The following is an 18,998-nucleotide window of genomic DNA, read 5'->3' on the forward strand; positions in this document are numbered from 1 at the left end:
TCCTCTCCCTCCTCTCCCTTTCTCCCTCTCTTCCTCCCCTCCCTACCTTTCAGCAGAACGTATGTCTATGTTTCAGCTACATACCCAGCGGAATGTACATATGAGGGAAAATACATAAAGAGGATGGAATATAGGATATATACCGTATGTTGACATTTTTTATACGGCATCAAATCCAATCAACTAGACACAAAACATCTATAGCTGTGAGTGTAGGCCACTTATCAGTCCTCATGTCTATGAAGAACTGTATCAAACAGTTTGGCTTAGTCATATCCCATGTTTCCATGGTGTCTACTAGTACCTTTTTCATTCCTCTTCAATAGGGCTGACCCCATTTAGTCGACTGGACGATTGTTTGGTCGATAGGTTGTTGGTCGACCAAGATGTTTTTTTAGTTGAGCAGTGGCAAATATATATATTTTTTAAAAATGTGGCCACATTGTCTGCTTCACGCTTGTCTGAGTGGACTAATACATTGCGGAGGCCAACGGGGATGGCACACCAGTATCACCAGTAGTACATTTACCGTTAATTACCATAATTTCTCATCTCCAATGTTTTTTTGGTTACGATCATTTCTGTTAATGCATTCAATATATTATTTTTACACTCTGTCATTGTAGGACTGGACACATTGTTTGCAGAGGGCACAACCTAGGCTATACAAGTTTTGGTTTATTTCATTCCAATTTGTTCATCGTCTTTTGTTTGGAGCAGTCCTGTCAATCTTGAGTAAGGACACGCACCTGATTACGCATAGAAGTAGGCCTAGGCTCCCTGGTTTGCACGCAAATGTAGGCTTATAAATGTGCCCGTTTGGGGATGTGGTACTATTTCTGATTGTCTTAACTCACCACCACTGTGGAGCTTCTCAAAGTAATTTTATCTTCGCCTCAAACAGCGAGTAAACAAAGTCTGTTTTTACATCCATTGAGAATGACAATAGTGCCTCAACGTAGCCTATTTGAAAAATCTTTCCAGCTCTCTCCCTTTCGCTAACAACTCAGCATCAAAGGGGGAAATAAATGTCATGCTCTGATCCGGTGGAAACATCATAAAAAAAGGCCTACCTGATTACTTGCGCAAATAGCCTACAGCTGTGTCTGTCTGTCCGGAGTTCACTGGTGTGGGAAACTCTGAGGGCCCAAAATATTTTATACAATGTTGCAAGTTTGCTAGCACCCAGCTTGGCCCAAACCTAGTTAATAGTTAATACACTGTTTCAAGTTCCTTGCAGAAAGGCCATGTGTAGCCAATGTGATTTATAAGATATTTATTTTTCTCTGAATATTTTCTGCCTGCAGGCTGTAATGTTTTTATTTGTTGGCTTTATGTAGGCTATTTTTACAGATTGGCAATGGCAATAGATGTTACTTTTAGATTTGTATCATTTTAATTTAGACATCATTTTGATTAACCACATGACAAGACTTTATTATGAATTAAATGAAACTGTTCCATGAAAATGTGCATATGAAAATCTTAACTGGCACGCAGATCAGTAGAAATGGTACGATATTTGAACTCCAAATTTAAAAGGCTGGCGACCGCTGGTGTAGCCTATTATCGGCAACTTCAGGAGCTTAAAGGCAGAATCTGCGAAGACCAGCAGCAGCGGGTAGCGGGAGGAGGAGGGTCGGGAAACATTTTTTTCTTCTTCTGGTTAGGATATATTGATCTCTGGCTCCCTCTTTAGTAATTTGTATTTCTTCATTTTTAATCGCGGTGCTTAAAGCAACAGACAAGCTCAGTTCCTACCTGTAGCTGATTTTTTTTTCTCTTCATGAGCATGGCCTTATTTCTATTACAGCATATGTTGGATGACTGTTCAATGTAAGTTCAATGTAACCTCGATAGGTTTAGGCTACTACATGATACTCACATTTTCCCTATACCCATCATGAGGTTGCTACAACCTAGCCTATGAATGAAATTTTAGAACGAAGGTGCACACAGGTCGAGATCATTTTTTTTAATGACAGACACAAGGACAGACAGTGACACATTCAATAACGCCTTGCACACTCTTGCCTGCATCTAGCTTATCTAGGGTGTAACCATTATTCCAACAGTTGCAAACAAGAGTTTTTATCCCTGTTTCATTTGCTTCCATTTTGAAAACTGTTCAACTATTGTCTTTCTCTTTGAGTCAACTATTCACCATATTTTATACACTGTAGTGCTAGCTATCTGTAGCTTATGCTTTCACTACTAGATTCATTCTCTGAACCTTTGATTGTGTGGACAACATGTCAGTTCATGCTGCAAGAGTTCTGGTAGGTTGGAGGACGTCCTCTGGAAATTGTCATAATTACTGTGCAAGTCTATGGAAGTGGGTAAGAATCAAGAGCCTCCTAGGTATTTGTATTTAAGTCAATGTACCAAGAGGAGGACGGAAGCTAGCTGTCCTCCGGCTACACCATGGTGCTACCCTACATAGTGCTGCTGAGGCTACTATAGACCTTCATTGCAAAACAGTGTTTTTTAATCAATTATTTGGTAACGTTAATATATTCAGTATAGTTTTATCGAAAAAGGAAACTTTTTCATTGTTTTACTTTTTCTTTTTTAATGAAATTCACTGAGGAGGGTGGTACTCCCCTTCCTGCTCTGAGGAGCCATCACTGGTGTGTGTGTGTGTGTGTGTGTGTGTGTGTGTGTGTGTGTGTGTGTGTGTGTGTGTGTGTGTGTGTGTGTGTGTGTGTGTGTGTGCGTACACTACGACCAACTCACCGGTCTCAGACAGCAGCTTGATAGACTCCAGAACGCGCTCAGTGTAAACGCCTGGCTCGTAGTTCTCCATCTCCGCATTGATGATGTGAACGACGCGGGCCGCCCGACCCCTGATGGCGCCCGCCGTGCGGTCCAGGGTATCCACGTCGCCTTCCTGCAGGGCGATCACGCACTTGTTCACGTCCTCCAGAATGTGGTTTTCTGTGTGGTAGAGATAAAGGGAGAAGGAGAGAGAGAGAGAGAGAGAGAGAGAGAGAGAGAGAGAGAGAGAGAGAGAGAGAAAGAAAGAAAGAAAGAAGGAGAGGGAGGGAAGGAGGTAGAGACAGAGAGAGCGGTAGAGAGAGCGAAAGGAGAAGGAAAGCAAGTGAAAAAGGGAGAGAGAGAGCGAGAGACGCGGTGGGGGGGGCAGTTGGGGGTTCATTAGGCACAAACATGCTTCATGGGATAGCTTAGTAACTTGAGGGTCAACTGCTGTTTGATAAAAAAAGAGAAAGTCCAGATTTCCCTCAAGCTCATGGCACATCATTCTAACCCTTCCATTGACAAGAGTCCTTGTAGACGACAATACAGACAGTTGCAGAATGAGGTGGTAGTCCTTCAAAAGACTCCACCACCGAGTTTCATCGGGACCCCAAGGGGTACACGTTTAGGTTTCCTGCACTAACACTCCACAGCTGATTCAAATAATCAAAGCTTAGTTGATCAAAGATTAGTTGATTATTAGGGCAAAAACCAAACAAGCACCCCCTTGTTGGTCCTGAAGACCGAGTTTGGGAAACAATGCTACCATAACGGTGACCTGTACTGTGTGTGTGAACGTGTATGCTCACCTGTGTGTGCATGCTCGCATGTGTGTGTATCAGCATACTGTATGTGTGTGTCAGCATGTGTGTGTATGTGTGTTCTCCTCTTTTGAAATTTTTATCCTTGAACCTGTATTTGTCGTCTCTATGACTCAGACTACTGTAGCATTATTAACAAGCGCCATCGAAGTAACATAGTGAGTGGGTGACCCCCCCCCCCCCCCACACGGTCAAAAGTAGTGCACCACTGTATATAGGGAATTCGGTGCCATTTGGAATGATCCCTAAACAACCGTTAACTTCCTTGAGAAAGCATATTTTTGTCCTGGAACTGCGTCAATAGCCCCTTACCCATTATGGCCTGTGTTCAACCGTTGTATCTCCTAATGACTAAATCACTTAATTATCATGGTAATCTGTATTAAATTATATCACAGTCATCATCATTAGAAGCCATACCGGTATCTACAAGAAAGCTTTCTCCTTTCTCTAAATGGGAGCAGAAACAATGTCGGATAAATGGAAAAACACTGTACAAACACACATATTCTACTTTATCTCGGGCTGTATGTATCAAGTGTCTCAGAGGAGGAGTGCTGATCCAGGATCAAGCCCTCCCTGTCCATGTAATCGTTTTCATTTTAAACGAATAAGATAAAACTGATTCTTAATCAACCCTCCTACTCTGAGACATTTGATACATACGGCCCCAAGTGTCAAGAACTATTATACAATAAACAGTTAGAATCCGAGAGACTATATGTTGGTGGCAGTGGAGGCTGGTGGAAGAAGCTATAGGAGGACGGCTAATTGGAATGGCTGGAATGGAATTATTGGAACAGAGTCAAACGTGGTTTCCATATGTTTGATACCGTTCCATTTATACCATTCCAGCCATTACAATCTGCCCGTCCTCCTATAGATCCTCCCACCAGCCTCCTTTGTTTGGTGGCAGCTCAGTTGCAACTAGTTTTAGTGTTAAAAAGCACATCATTTTAACAGTGTACAACATTGTACAATATTTTCGAAACTTTCCCAATTCCGTACCTGACACGGACAGGAAGTCATCCACAGAAGTGATATCGTCGACGGCCTCGGTGAGGATGCGCACCTGCTTCTCCCATTGGTCCTTGAACACGTCCATGTTGTCCTGGGCAACCTTGCTCTGGGGCCGAGCAGCCAGGGTGAGGGCCGCGTTGATCACCTGGGGGGTAGAGAGTGAAGTGTGTGTGTAGGACCACCACAATTAAGGGGATCTCCAAATCCAGTACTGGAGTGCTTACAGTACAGGCCGTGCAGGGTTTTATTCTAGCCCAGCACTAACACATCTAATGAAGGCAATCATATAATCGTTCTCCTTTCCAGACTGAAGACCATGTTAAGTGGAATCTGATATGTTATTGCTGGGCTGGATTATAACCTTGTAACTCTCCAAGACTGCTGACTTCAAACCCTTTACCTAGATTAAAAGACTGAAGTGCCTCCTAAGGAAATACGACTAGCTCGAGGCCATGACCAGGACTGTACTTCAACGATTAACGCCCTTGCTATATACATTAGAGTAATTAAGTAAGTAAGGAGCCTTGCATGAGCCTCGGTACACCTGCTAGATAGAGTAGGGGATGTGAAATGGACCACATCAGCGGTACAGTAGGCTATAGCACAGTCTACACCCAAATTGAAAATGACATGAACGTCATTACCCATTATGCAGTCTATAGTCTACAGACTAGGTAAAACAGAAATCCGTGCTTTGGTTTTGTTTATGTGATTTTGTAATGGGTGACGGGGGTTCTCTGGATACATTTCCAGCAGATTGAACAGCAGGATCGTTTGGAAAACTGGATGTCTTCATAGGAGAAAAATGATTGTTAATCCCAGGAGTGAGAACTAATGATCTAACCGATAGACAATGTTCCAGCCCTGTTCCAGCCCATTACATAGATAATATCCAGTTAATATATTCATGTTTATTCAACAACGAGTGGTAAAGCAATAGGCAGGGTGCCATTACTACTGTAGGCATGTATGACTGACTAAACCAATCAGGATAATATTTGTAAAAAATGTTATTTTGTACATTTAAGTCATTTAGCAGACGCTCTTATCCAGAGCGACTCGCAGTGCATTCATCTTAAGGTAGCTAGGCGAGACAACCACAACTTCCCCCACCACCTTCTCATTTAAAAAATGTCTCCCCAATTTCGATCTTGTCCCATCGCTGCAACTCCTGCAGGTCCAACACAAAGAGTCGCCATGAGCCAAGTAAAGCCCCCTCGTCCAAACCCTCCCCTAACCCAGACAACACTGGACCAATTGTGCGCCGTTCCTATGGGACTCCCGGCATAGCCGGTTGTGGCACAGCCCGGGAATGAACCTGGGTCTGTAGTAACACTCCTTATACTGCTGCGCCACTGGGGAGGCCCTGATAGTTTATATTTTTTAACAAAAGTTATGCCTTATTTTCTACATACGTATGGTGCTGTCAATTCATCCAGAATGTTTTTTAAAAGTCCATTAGCTTGTTAAAGCTTGGAAAACAGTAGGTAAAAATATATATATATTTTAAATATGCCTGAGGTAGGTTGAGCGGTTAAGGCCGCGGCCCCTAAGCACATATGCAATCCCTGCCTGTGTGGGATTGAATCCTGGACCCACCGGCCTTCTCACTATGTTCCATGCATCTTCTACCATTTAATTTCTGTTTATATCAGAAGAAAAAAAATCTGTTTGTATCTGTTTAAATCAGGAAAAAACACACATTTGAAAAAAATGCTAAGAAGTTAATGAACCCATTTGCTTTTACAGTTTCTACTTTTAGCTCAATTAGCCTAAAAGAGTCTGATCAGGGATCAGGGTTTGACAGCCCCTAATGATGCCTGGAATCAAGTAAAGCTAGTCATCTAATACACCGGGGTCGCTCACGCTAAACTTACACACACTCTTCTTACATAACCCTCCTTTTTTGTTCTATTCCCTGTTTTCTTTTGTCTTTAACACCCCTGTCAAACCGACCTCCTGTCAAAACACACAAATCAAAAAATCACTCACACACCTGAGTCATTTTATTGCATGTGCGTGAGAATAACGTGATTCCTTAAAAGAAAAGGCAAACTCGCACAATGCTCTTGCTAGTGTCATGACGTTGCCCTCTTTGAGTACAGGGAGGACAGTTGACCCCCTCCCCCTTGCACCATCCCCCAACCTACCTCCCCCCACCCAGGCCCTGTGTGAATGGGTTGTAAAATTCCAGAGGAGAATCTCCTGCCACATGGTTCATAGAGAGACACAGGAAATTCTTCCAACTCACAGAATTGGGGAACCGAACGACATTTATGTTCTGGAGAAAGTATGGAAGACTGGTGAAGAATCCAGCTACGAACTGGTCCGCTTGGTACAATTTTGTGATACTCAGAAGAGACAATATAGCCATATTACCATAAAACTGTTTATATAATAGCCTCAGCTATGGGACTTGCATCCAAATGGTTGTATAGAATGTATTAATAAGGATAAAGCTATTTGTGATACATTGAGATGCTGTGTACTGATGTTAATGTGATATAATGTATTTATGTTCAAAGATTAAATCAGTCATCGGCACGCCCCCAGGGACACAGACAGGACAAGGCGTCATGTGACAAGCCTGTTCTACGTTCACATATAAATCCCCACATAGAAGTTATTTCTTTAGACCAGGCCTCCACTCCATTGCGAGTTGGCCAATAGGTTTGACCATCCAATTCATCTACTGAAAGTGAACTATACCACGTGGTTAACTTTTAGACTATCGATGCCGACAGAATAAGAACAAGTCTTTGATATTAATTATTAGTCTGCAGCTAAGTAAATTATATCATTGAACGCGAAGACCAACGAAACATCCATTCTATAACGACATTAATGAATGTCGCTTTGAAAGATCCATTCTAACCGAGAGAGAGATAGAGAGAACTCTCCAACAGAACGACTCTCCAACAAGGATCCTGACGACACACTGAGCGTAAATATATATTGATTGCAATTGTTCCCGAATGAGTGAGCATTCATGTGCAAAGGATTAGCATATCAATTGTTAATATTAATGAACTCTGTGTGCCTCCTCAGCTGACCATTTATGACCCTTTGTTTAACAAGACACCAGCCATGCCTGTTTAGCCCACTAGGGCACATTACTCTACCAATTCTTTGTGATGATAATTACTGTTTGTATGCTTTCTGTGAATTACTTAGTTTAGTAAATAAATGATTTTAAGACAATTGATGTATGGATGACTCTTAGTAAAGGCTGGGTTGGTGCAGATACAACAATTTACGACGTTTGGAATGAGACTGGACGCGAGGTAAAATACACCATTTAAACCAGAAGATAATCGGCCTATACTATAATATAATATATGTTATAATATAGGAAAGTTATATTAGGAAAATTATAACTTTGTAATCTGAATATTTTCCTTGGTGCCCCAATCTCCTAGTTAATTACAATTAAACGATTAATCAGTTTAATCGCGTGATAATAATTACAGGGAGTTAATTGATAAACATGTCTTCAGTTTAATGGTGACCCAAAGACACGACACTAGTATCACGTTTTTTTATTCAAGCTCACGTGTCGGCCTCTTGGCCTTCGACAGGGCTTTTTCAAAATGTCAAAACAACCATCTATTTTTCCCCCACCTTTCTTTTTTTCTTTCTTTGAGTCACTTATCCTCTATTGCTCTGCGCTTTTTCTATGTTGAGCCGTTGCCAAGGAAAAGTGCCAGCTGAGAACTTAAAACTTGCAATCCCCTTCCAAAGTTTCTAATGCTAGCCTTGACTCAGTGGAGGTCAGTTTATCAAAAAGTGGGTCTCGGTGGGTGCAATGTGGCTGCTTGTCGGGCCCCGTATGGGTCTTCGAGAGGCTAGCACCTTGAATGTTAAGAACTGCCCCTTCCCTCAATCCCTCCTTCCTCTCCTTTCTTCACTTCCATTAGTGAGCGCAGGGTCCCCTGTGAAAATGCCCCGAACCTTAACCTTGGAAATAACGTATCGATTGCCACCTACTCCTCTGTCAGACATCCAGAGGAAGGCCGCTCCGGGAGGCTAGAGCTTCCATCTGTATCTCTCTCCTATACCCTTCCCTCTCTCCTTCTCTTTCTCTCTGTGCTCCCTCTTTCTCTCCTCCTCTATCTTTTTCTATCTCCCTCCCAATCGCACTCTCTCTCTCTGCCTCTCTCTCTGCCCTCTCTCTCTCTCTCTGCCTCTCTCTCTGCCCCTCTCTCTCTCTGCCCTCTCTCTCTGCCCCCTCTCTCTCTCTGTGTGTTCCCTTTGACTTTCTTGTTACCCACACAGACACACACAGTACTAAGATGAAGAACGCTGCTCATACAAACTTGCCCGCCAGCAAAGTTGCGTAGTAAAGTTTTACTACTCTGTCTTCCTCACCATGTACAATTACTGTGTGGGTTTTCTTTGATCATTGTTAAAAAGTTGGTTTAGAGTATAGTGATTCAGAGAGATATTTAATAATATATACTTACTCTCTATTCAATGGCACTTCCCAATGCAATGGCATGGCAACCAAATAATACAGTGTGTTTAAAAAACTCTACAATAAATGTAAAAGAGCTGAACCGGGTACCTCCAATGGGTGGTGTTATTACCAGGGTCATGTTCAGTAGGGCGTACTGTCACAATCACATTTTGCAATGGAAAACAACAATTGTTTCAGGTAGTTACCCTCCCCTGTTTCTTAAATTTTCAGAACGTATTTCCTCTCTACTAAACAGGATCCAGGACATACAGTACAGTGAGGTGATGCGTACCTGTGGGCAGAGGCTGTCGATCTGGGTGGCAGCCATGCGCACCAGCTTCACACCTTCCTCGTTGTTGGAGATGGAGCAGGCCAGGTTAGCCACCTATAACAAGAGAGAAGACACAAAGTCTTAGCTACCTTTTTGGCGTGTTCATTAGATGGTAACAAACGTCAGACAAGGCTAAATTCTTCAATGGGTTTTCGAGACTCTGCCTGCTACAGGTGTTTAATCATATTCTTTCTCTCACGATGCAAGTACCCTTGTTATTACTATTAGCGATGGTCTGTTAGCTTTCACCTGAAACTGCTTAACCTCTTATAATGTGTGCAGATAGTGATTCCTGAAGGAGGCTGTCTCTGCCACAGCCTTAACTCATGTCTGTAGCTATCTGTACCGGCGGCAGGGGATTTAATGCTTGGCTAGTCAAGGCAATGTTGGGGCAAAATATGTACTGGGGTTTAGGCTTGCTCATCTGTTTGATTGGTATTTGTTATTCCCCTGCGTTGAGACCTGGTGAGTGCCCCACCCCCTCCGTCCCCTCTCTTTCTCGCTCTTCGTTGCTCTATAACTTCACATATGGACTATAATGTGAGTTTTCCACTAGTCTATCTCAAGGGCATATTTTTCTGAGAAAGAGGGAGAAAGAAAGAAACTGAGAAAAGGAAAGAGAGAGATTGGGGAATAGAAAGACCAGCTTTCTTCTGTCCTACTGTGCTGACAGCACTACTGTTAAGATGGTGGCAGGGTGAGAGACTGTACTAAATTAATCCTTGTGAGTGGCAAACCCCCTCCACCGCTCTCCACTCCTCTACCACCCTTTACTCCTTCCCTCGCTCTCTCCTTCTCTCTTCCTCTCTCCTTCATTTCTGAAAAATCACTTTTTTTTTTGTTGTATTATTCAGAATGCATACGCTCTTAGAATGAAAGGTGCTATCTAGAACCTAAAAGGGTTCTTCGGCTGTCCTCATTGGAGAATCCGTTGAAGAACACTTTTTGGTTACAGGTCCCTTTTGGTTCCAAATAGAACCCTTTTGGGTTCCATGTAGTACCCTTTCCACAGAGGGCTCTGCATGGAACCAAAAGGCTTCCACATGGAACCAAAAAAGCATGTACCTAGAACCAAAAATGATTCTGCTATAGGGACTGCTATAGGTACCTTTTCTCTAAGAGTGTAAGGACTATAATGTGCATTTTCCACTGGACTATCTCAAGGGCATATTTTTCGGAGAAAGATGGAGAAAGAACAAAAATGTGAAAAATAATAAGAGAGAGAGAGAGAGATTGGGCAAAAGAAAGAACAGGTCGACCAGCTTTTTTCTGTTCTACCCTGCTGGCAGCACTACTGTTAAGATGGTGGCAGGGTGAGAGACTGTGTGCTTAAATCATTAGCCCGGCTTATTGGTGCAAAAAGGCGCTTCCTCGTACAATTAGGATGCCAGATGGCCTTTCTGATGGAGCACCTCTTGGGTTTAATTTACGCCTGCATATGTACAGAGGTACACTCTCTCGCTCTTTCTCTTTTACAACTAAAGGTAGTGTCTCTCTTCTACCTTCACTTCCCAACACGTCTTAGCGGTAATATCCCTCTCTTTCCTATGTCTCTCTATCCTGCCTACATGCAGACACATTCATTCATTCATTCATTCTCTCGCTCTTTCCAACATCTAGAGGCAGGCCCACTCTCTGTCATTCCTCCTGCTGTGGATTCCCAATGTCTCCACTAGCTGGGAGGAGGAAGGAAAGAACCCTTTGATTTTCTCTCTCTCTAAACTATTTGCCCAGCTTACAATAATACATTCTTTTTTTTTTAAACAGACCAATTAAAGACAGTAAATCCACTACGTTGGGAGTTTGATACACTCAGGGATGTGGCGACACACACACACACACACACACACACACACACTGCACTGGAGGCGCACCGTACGCATGTCACACATCACATTCTCTACCTCACTGTGTTTACTTTACACCATTTCATTGTCATAACTGCCACATTCTGTGTAATCAATCTAATGTTGCCCCAAAATGAATTAGGTTGGCAACACTATGGGAATACATTGAAGCTAAAAAGACAGATGCCTGTTGGCGGCTGGTACTGCCAAGGCGTATCAACGCTCCTTTTGCTCACATGTCACTTTTTGAGGCAAATTGAGGTAAATCAAATCTATGTTAGAAGATCCTTGCTCAAGGCCCTGTGTCTCCCTTTACTAGTGACAACTATGAGTGACTTGATGGATTGCACTCCTTTGTGTGAGTGAGTGAGTGAGTGAGTGAGTGAGTGAGTGAGTGAGTGAGTGAGTGAGTGAGTGAGTGAGTGAGTGAGTGAGTGAGTGAGTGAGTGAGTGAGTGAGTGAGTGAGTGAGTGAGTGAGTGAGTGTGTGAGGGAACACTGTTTAAAATAAGCTACAGTATGTAAACAATGTTCCAACAAACTAAAAGCCTCTCATTGTATCATATTGGCACAGAGAGTACTGTACCTTTATACATCAATAAACCATATCTCTGTACTATACCTCCAGTTAAACCACATCTCTATACCGTGTCTCTGACCTATACCTCCAGTTAAACCACATCTCTATACCGTATCTCTGTACTATACCTCCAGTTAAACCACATCTCTATACCCTATCTCTGTCATATACCTCCAGTTAAACCACATCTCTATACTGTATCTCTGTACTATACCTCCAGTTAAACCACATCTCTATACCCTATCTCTGTCATATACCTCCAGTTAAACCACATCTCTATACCGTATCTCTGTACTATACCTCCAGTTAAACCACATCTCTATACCCTATCTCTGTACTATACCTCCAGTTAAACCACATCTCTATACCCTATCTCTGTCATATACCTCCAGTTAAACCACATCTCTATACCGTGTCTCTGTACTATACCTCCAGTTAAACCACATCTCTATACCGTGTCTCTGTACTATACCTCCAGTTAAACCACATCTCTATACCCTATCTCTGTCATATACCTCCAGTTAAACCACATCTCTATACTGTATCTCTGTACTATACCTCCAGTTAAACCACATCTCTATACCCTATCTCTGTCCTATACCTCCAGTTAAACCACATCTCTATACCGTATCTCTGTACTATACCTCCAGTTAAACCACATCTCTATACCCTATCTCTGTCATATACCTCCAGTTAAACCACATCTCTATACCCTATCTCTGTCATATACCTCCAGTTAAACCACATCTCTATACCGTATCTCTGTACTATACCACCAGTTAAACCACATCTCTATACCGTGTCTCTGATCTATACCTCCAGTTAAACCACATCTCTATACCGTATCTCTGTACTATACCCGCAGTTAAACCATATACAGTGCCTGTAGAATGTCTACACCCCACTTGGATTTCTTAACATTTGATTTAGTTACAAAGTGGGATTAAAACAGGTTTAATGGTATTTTTTTGTCAACGATCTAGACAAAATAATCTGTAATGTCAAAGTGGAGGAAAAATCTATAATAAAAAAAAAGATGAATAAAAAATAAAACACTAATATACAGTACCTTGATTAGATAAGTATTCACCCCCCTGAGTCAATGAGTCAATGCACGTTAGAAACACCTGTGGCAGTGATTACAGCTGTGAGTCTTACTGGATAAGTAAGAGCTTTACACACATATATCGCAATCACCACCATGCTTGAAAATAAGGAGGCAGTTACTCAGTAATGTGTTGTGTCGGATTTTCCCCAAACATAAGGTGTTGCATTTAGGCCAGAAAGTGTGTTCCTTTTCCATGTTTTTTTCTTTCAGTATTACTTTAGTGCGTTGTTGCATTCAGGATGCATGTTTTGGAATATTTGTATTCTTCTTTTCACTTCATCATTTAGGTCATATTTGTGGAGTCACTACAATGTTGTTGATCCATCCTCAGTACCAACAACTCTAGCGGTTTTAAAATCACCAATGGCCTCATGGTGACATCCCTGAGCAGTTTCCTTCCTGTCCTGCAGCTCAGTTCAGAAGGACGACTTTGAACTTTGATGTTTCTAGGTGGTTTACAGTATACATCATCCAAAGCATAATTGTTAACTCGACAATGCTTAAAGATATATTCAATGTCTGATTTGTTATTGTTACGCATCTACCAATTACTGCCCTTCCTTATGACGTTTTCGAAAAGCTCCATGGTCTTTGTAGTTGAATCTGTGCTTGAAATTCAATACTTGACAGAGGGACCTTACAGATGATGTATGTATGGGGGACAGAGGAAGGGGTAGTCATTCAAAAATCATGTCAACCCCTATTATTTCACGGAGAGTCCATATAATTTATTGGGGCGGTTTCGTGGACACAGATTAAACCTAATCCTAGACTAAATTGCACTTTGAAACTGGATTAACTGAAATGGTTTAAAATAGTCTCAGACTTGCCTTAGTGTAGATTTAAAAAGTCGGATTTCCAGAAGGATGATTAAGAGTTAATCTAGATCTAAGGGAAGCCTTAAATTAAACCTGGCCAGAGGCAGGCTTAACTTCAGATTAATGGATGTTGGCCCCCAGCTTGAATTTGGCAATGAGATAAACTGGATTACCTGGACTATTTCAATGATGATCAAAGATCACCACCAAGGCCAGACAAAAGGACAGTTATAGACAGGAGCAACCCACTGATTTTGATTAAATACATTTCTGTGACCGTTTCCATATGTACAAATAAAATGCCGCTGACATTTGTTTGCTTGAGCCAAGGCTTTCATCAAGCATTTCGCTACACTCGCAATAACATCTGCTAACCGTGTGTGTGTCACGACTTCCGCCGAAGTCGGCACCTCTCCTTGTTCGGGCGGCTCTTGGCGATCGGCGTCGCCGGTCTTCTAGCCATCCTCGATCCACTTTTCATTTTCCTTTTGTTTTGTCTTGTCTTCCCACACACCTGGTCTCATTTCCCTCATTACATGTTGTGTATTTAACCCTCTGTTTCCCCCATGTCTTTGTGCGTAATTGTTTATTGTAAGTGCATGTGCACGTTTTCTCTTGTGCACATGTTTTCTCTTTGTTTGTTGTTCTGGTTTCCAATGGTTTTATGAATAAAACTGCTCTGTTGATTACCCAGTTTTGCTCTCCTGCGCCTGACTTCTCTGCCGCCAGTTACGCACTCCCTTACAGTGTGTGACCAATAAAATGTTACTTGATTTGATTTAGGGGAAGGCCCATCCCTCCTTTCCTAGAAGTACTGATCACCTTGAGGTTTTTGGCATCTGGAACCTTCCATCGTGAAACAGGAGATTTGTGTGATCTAAGTTACTCGACATTTATGCAGAATAATCCACAAAGTCTGAAATGAAAGACAATTACATCAAGTTCCCTGATGCTGCTGCCCAAGCCAACTACAAGGTAGAGTTCTATGAATATGGGAACTTCTCTGGAGTCATTGGCTGTATAGACGGATGTCATATTCCCATCAAGTGTCCCTCTACAGCAGATGTCGAGGAGTACAGGAATCCTAAAAACTGGTTCTCAATAAATGTACAAAGTGTGTGCACTCCCAATTTGCAGTTCTCCAACATTGTTGCACGTTGGGAAGGTGCAACTCATGACTCGGGGATTATCCAAAACTCCTCTTCGTATGCTCAGCTTGAAGGAGGACAACATAGTGGAATCATACTCGGTGACAGGTGGTATGCACATACCAACTTCTTGTTCACCCCCTATCTTCATGCAATAGGATCTGAGCAACAACAGTACAACCAAGCTCATATCCGTACCAGAGGTGTAGTGGAGTGCATGTTTGGTGTATGGAGTTGTTTCCAGTCTCTCAGAAACACATTGTGCTTCAACCAAGATGCTGAATTGTCATAATTGAAAAAGCAGTGCTTCACAATGAACTCAAACAGCATGGCTGCCCAGATCCTCACATTGAAGATGATGATGATGACCCAGATGTTCCCATGGTTGAAGCAGAAAACGACAGAAATGTACAAGCCTGCAGAGATGCTTTTGCTATGCGGCACTTCTCACTAGGGATGCACGATATATTGCTGAACTTATCGGAATCTGTGAATATTAGCTAAAAATGCCAACATCGGCATCGGCCCGATGTCTAGTTTAACGCCGATGTGCAAAACCGATGTCAAAGCTGACGTGCGTACCTATATAATGTAGGTACATGACGTAATGACGCTATGTAAAATGTAGCGTTACACGTGCAACACATCATTCATAACCTAGCCCACAATGTCTGCTGTGTGGATCGAGCAGTCAACAGGTCGAGCAGTCATTTGAAAGAGTAAGAAATTTCAACGAGACAACTCAAAGGCGAAATCCATTAACCTGTTGGGGGTAGGGGGCAGTATTTACACGGCCGGATAAAAAAACGTACCCCATTTAATCTGGTTATTACTTCTGCCCAGAAACTAGAATATGCATATAATTATTGGCTTTGGATAGAAAACACCCTAAAGTTTCTAAAACTGTTTGAATGGTGTCTGTGAGTATAACAGAACTCATATGGCAGGCAAAAACCTGAGAAGATTCTGTACAGGAAGTGCCCTCTCTGACCATTCCTTGAGCTTCTTGACTCTGTTTATTGAAGGCTGAGGATCTTTGCTGTAACGTGACACTTCCTACGGCTCCCATAGGCTCTCAGAAGGCGGGAAAAAGCTGAATGATGTAATTCCAGCCACTGGCTGAAAAACATTAGCGCTTTTGGCAAGTGCTCTATCAGAGGACAATGGGCTGAGGCGCATGCACGAGTCGACCCCATGTTTTATTTTCTTTCGTCTTTGAACCTAAACACGCTTTCCCGGTCGGAATATTATCGCTTTTTTACGAGAAAAATGGCATAAAAATTGATTTTAAACAGCGGTTGACATGCTTCGAAGTACGGTAATGTAATATTTAGAATTTTTTTGCCACGAAATGCGTCGTGCGCGTCACCCTTCTTTACCATTCGGATAGTGTCTTGAACGCACGAACAAAACAGAGGATATTTGGATATAACTATGGATTATTTTTTAATGCCTGTGCCATTAAACCCCTACAACTCATCCAGAACGCCGCAGCCCGTCTGGTGTTCAACCTTCCCAAGTTCTCTCACGTCACCCCGCTCCTCCGCTCTCTCCACTGGCTTCCAGTCGAAGCTCGCATCCGCTACAAGACCATGATGCTTGCCTACGGAGCTGTGAGGGGAACGGCACCTCCGTACCTTCAGGCTCTGATCAGGCCCTACACCCAAACAAGGGCACTCCGTTCATCCACCTCTGGCCTGCTCGCCTCCCTACCTCTGAGGAAGCACAGTTCCCGCTCAGCCCAGTCAAAACTGTTCGCTGCTCTGGCACCCCAATGGTGGAACAAGCTCCCTCACGACGCCAGGACAGCGGAGTCAATCACCACCTTCCGGAGACACCTGAAACCCCACCTCTTCAAGGAATACCTGGGATAGGATAAAGTAATCCTTCTAACCCCCCCCTTAAAAGATTTAGATGCACTATTGTAAAGTGGTTGTTCCACTGGATATTATAAGGTGAATGCACCAATTTGTAAGTCGCTCTGGATAAGAGCGTCTGCTAAATGACTTAAATGTAAATGTAAATGTAAATGTTGAACCAAACCAACGTTTGTTATTGAAGTAGAAGTCCTGGGAGTGCATTCTGACGAAGACAGCAAAGGTAATAACATTTTTCTTATAGTAAATCTGATTTTGGCGAGTGCTACACTTGGTGGGTGTCTAAATAGCTAGCCCTGTGATGCCGGGCTATCTACTGAGAATATTGCAAAATGTGCTTTCACCGAAAAGCTATTTTAAAATCGGACATAGCGAGTGCATAGAGGAGTTCTCTATCTATAATTCTTAAAATAATTGTTATGTTTTTTGTGAACGTTTATCGTGAGTAATTTAGTAAATTCACCGGAAGTTTGCGGGGGGTATGCTAGTTCTGAACGTCACATGCTAATGTAAAAAGCTGTTTTCTGATATAAATATGAACTTGATTGAACAAAACATGCATGTATTGTATAACATAATGTCCTAGGGTTGTCATCTGATGAAGATCATCAAAGGTTAGTGCTGCATTTAGCTGTGGTTTGGGTTTATGTGACATTATATGCTAGCTTGAAAAATGGGTGTCTGATTATTTCTGGCTGGGTACTCTGCTGACATAATCTAATGTTTTGCTTTCGTTGTAAAGCCTTTTTGAAATCGGACAGTGTGGTTAGATTAACGAGAGTCTTGTCTTTAAAATGGTGTAAAATAGTCATATGTTTGAGAAATTGAAGTAATAGCATTTCTAAGGTATTTGAATAACGCGCCACGGGATTCAACTGGCTGTTGAGTAGGTGGGACGATTTCGTCCCGCCGACCGTAGAGAGGTTAACGCCAAGATAATGGAATTAATTTCCCTTGACAATCAACCGTTCTCTGTCGTGGGTGATGTTGGCTTTCGCCGACTAGTCAAGCACCGGTACACACTACCAAGTGCACTATTTTTCAGATGTTGCCCTACCGGAGTTACACAGTAATAGCGTCACTGCTATTAGCTTCACGACTGACATTTGGACCAGCGATGTCAGCCCCATGAGCATGCTGAGTCTGACGGCACAGTGGGTCGTCGAGGATTTCGTACTGAGGAAAGTCGTATTGCATGCTCATTCAGACAGAGCTGAATCTTCACTGCTTGACATGTATGATGAAATCCTGGTTGAGAATGAAACGACTGAACAAATGAACAACGAAACAGCACAGCAAGTAAGTGAAAGAAATAGGTTTTGATTTTGTTTTACTGGTAATGGGGACATAAGTAAATGCAAACAAAATAGCTTTTTGGTCAGTGTGGTGTATGTAACCTTTACTTAATGAGGAAACTCAGTTAAGAACAAAATTGTTTTTTATCGGTTATCGGTATCGTGTTTTTTGGCAAGGAAAATATCGGATATCTGTATCGGCCAAAAATGTCATATCGGTGCATCACTATTTGTTGTGAGAAGGATAGCTTTCTTTGTTGTGAGAAGGATAGTTTATATGCAAACAATAGCCATGGATTGGTAACAAAAAGGTTTTTAATTCACAAATGGAAATTTCGAAACCCGAACTGCTGGTTTGAGAAGAACATTGGTACTGTTGCTGCTTCATGTTTCTCTCCTCCTCCTTTATAGCCAACTCAACATGTAGGATTTGGGTCTTCATATCATGCTCTTCTTTTAAATTCACTAGTTTGCGCTTATGAAATTCCATGGCCAGTTTCTCATGCATGCTCAGCCTCTTTGTCCTCTGGCCCAGGTTAGTGACACAACCTTCCCTCCTAGCTGCTACGTATGTAGCGGGCTGATCTTCATCCTGTCTTATCCCCTCCAAGCCTCTAGGAAATGATTCAATTGCTGCATTAGAGAACATTATTTCCTCAAGAGTTGAGTTCCTTACATAATTTGTATCAAGAGATGACTGACAAGATGACATATTCCCCGCAGTCCAGGGATGACACATGTTGAATGAATGTGTCCTACTAAATGAAATGTTCAAATGGTCACCATTGGGGATACCTTCCAGGGGTTAATGATCCCGGGTCAACAAGTCCCCCAGCTCATCTGTCTCTGGTCTTACTGGGGGTCTGCCACAAGTCTTGAAACACTCACTACGAGCAACAGCATTTGTCTTCTTTAAGTAGATTTTTATGTTTTTCCACAGG

At 42.3% G+C, this 18,998-nt stretch overlaps 1 protein-coding gene across 2 annotated transcripts in view; it reads right to left on the reverse strand.

The window, feature by feature from the left end:
* LOC106609934 (catenin alpha-2) overlaps positions 1-18,998 on the reverse strand; it is a 756,904-nt gene that overhangs the window by 76,737 nt on the left and 661,169 nt on the right. For both annotated transcript variants that reach the window (XM_045722643.1, XM_045722644.1), the window contains exons 10-12: positions 9,347-9,439; positions 4,587-4,743; positions 2,737-2,937 (exon numbers count right to left, since the gene is read on the reverse strand). In XM_045722643.1, coding sequence (XP_045578599.1) covers positions 2,737-2,937; positions 4,587-4,743; positions 9,347-9,439 — 451 coding nt within the window. The remainder of the gene's footprint in view (positions 1-2,736; positions 2,938-4,586; positions 4,744-9,346; positions 9,440-18,998) is intronic.

Source organism: Salmo salar, chromosome ssa08, assembly GCF_905237065.1.
Source record: "Salmo salar chromosome ssa08, Ssal_v3.1, whole genome shotgun sequence".
NCBI classification, from domain to species: domain Eukaryota; kingdom Metazoa; phylum Chordata; class Actinopteri; order Salmoniformes; family Salmonidae; genus Salmo; species Salmo salar.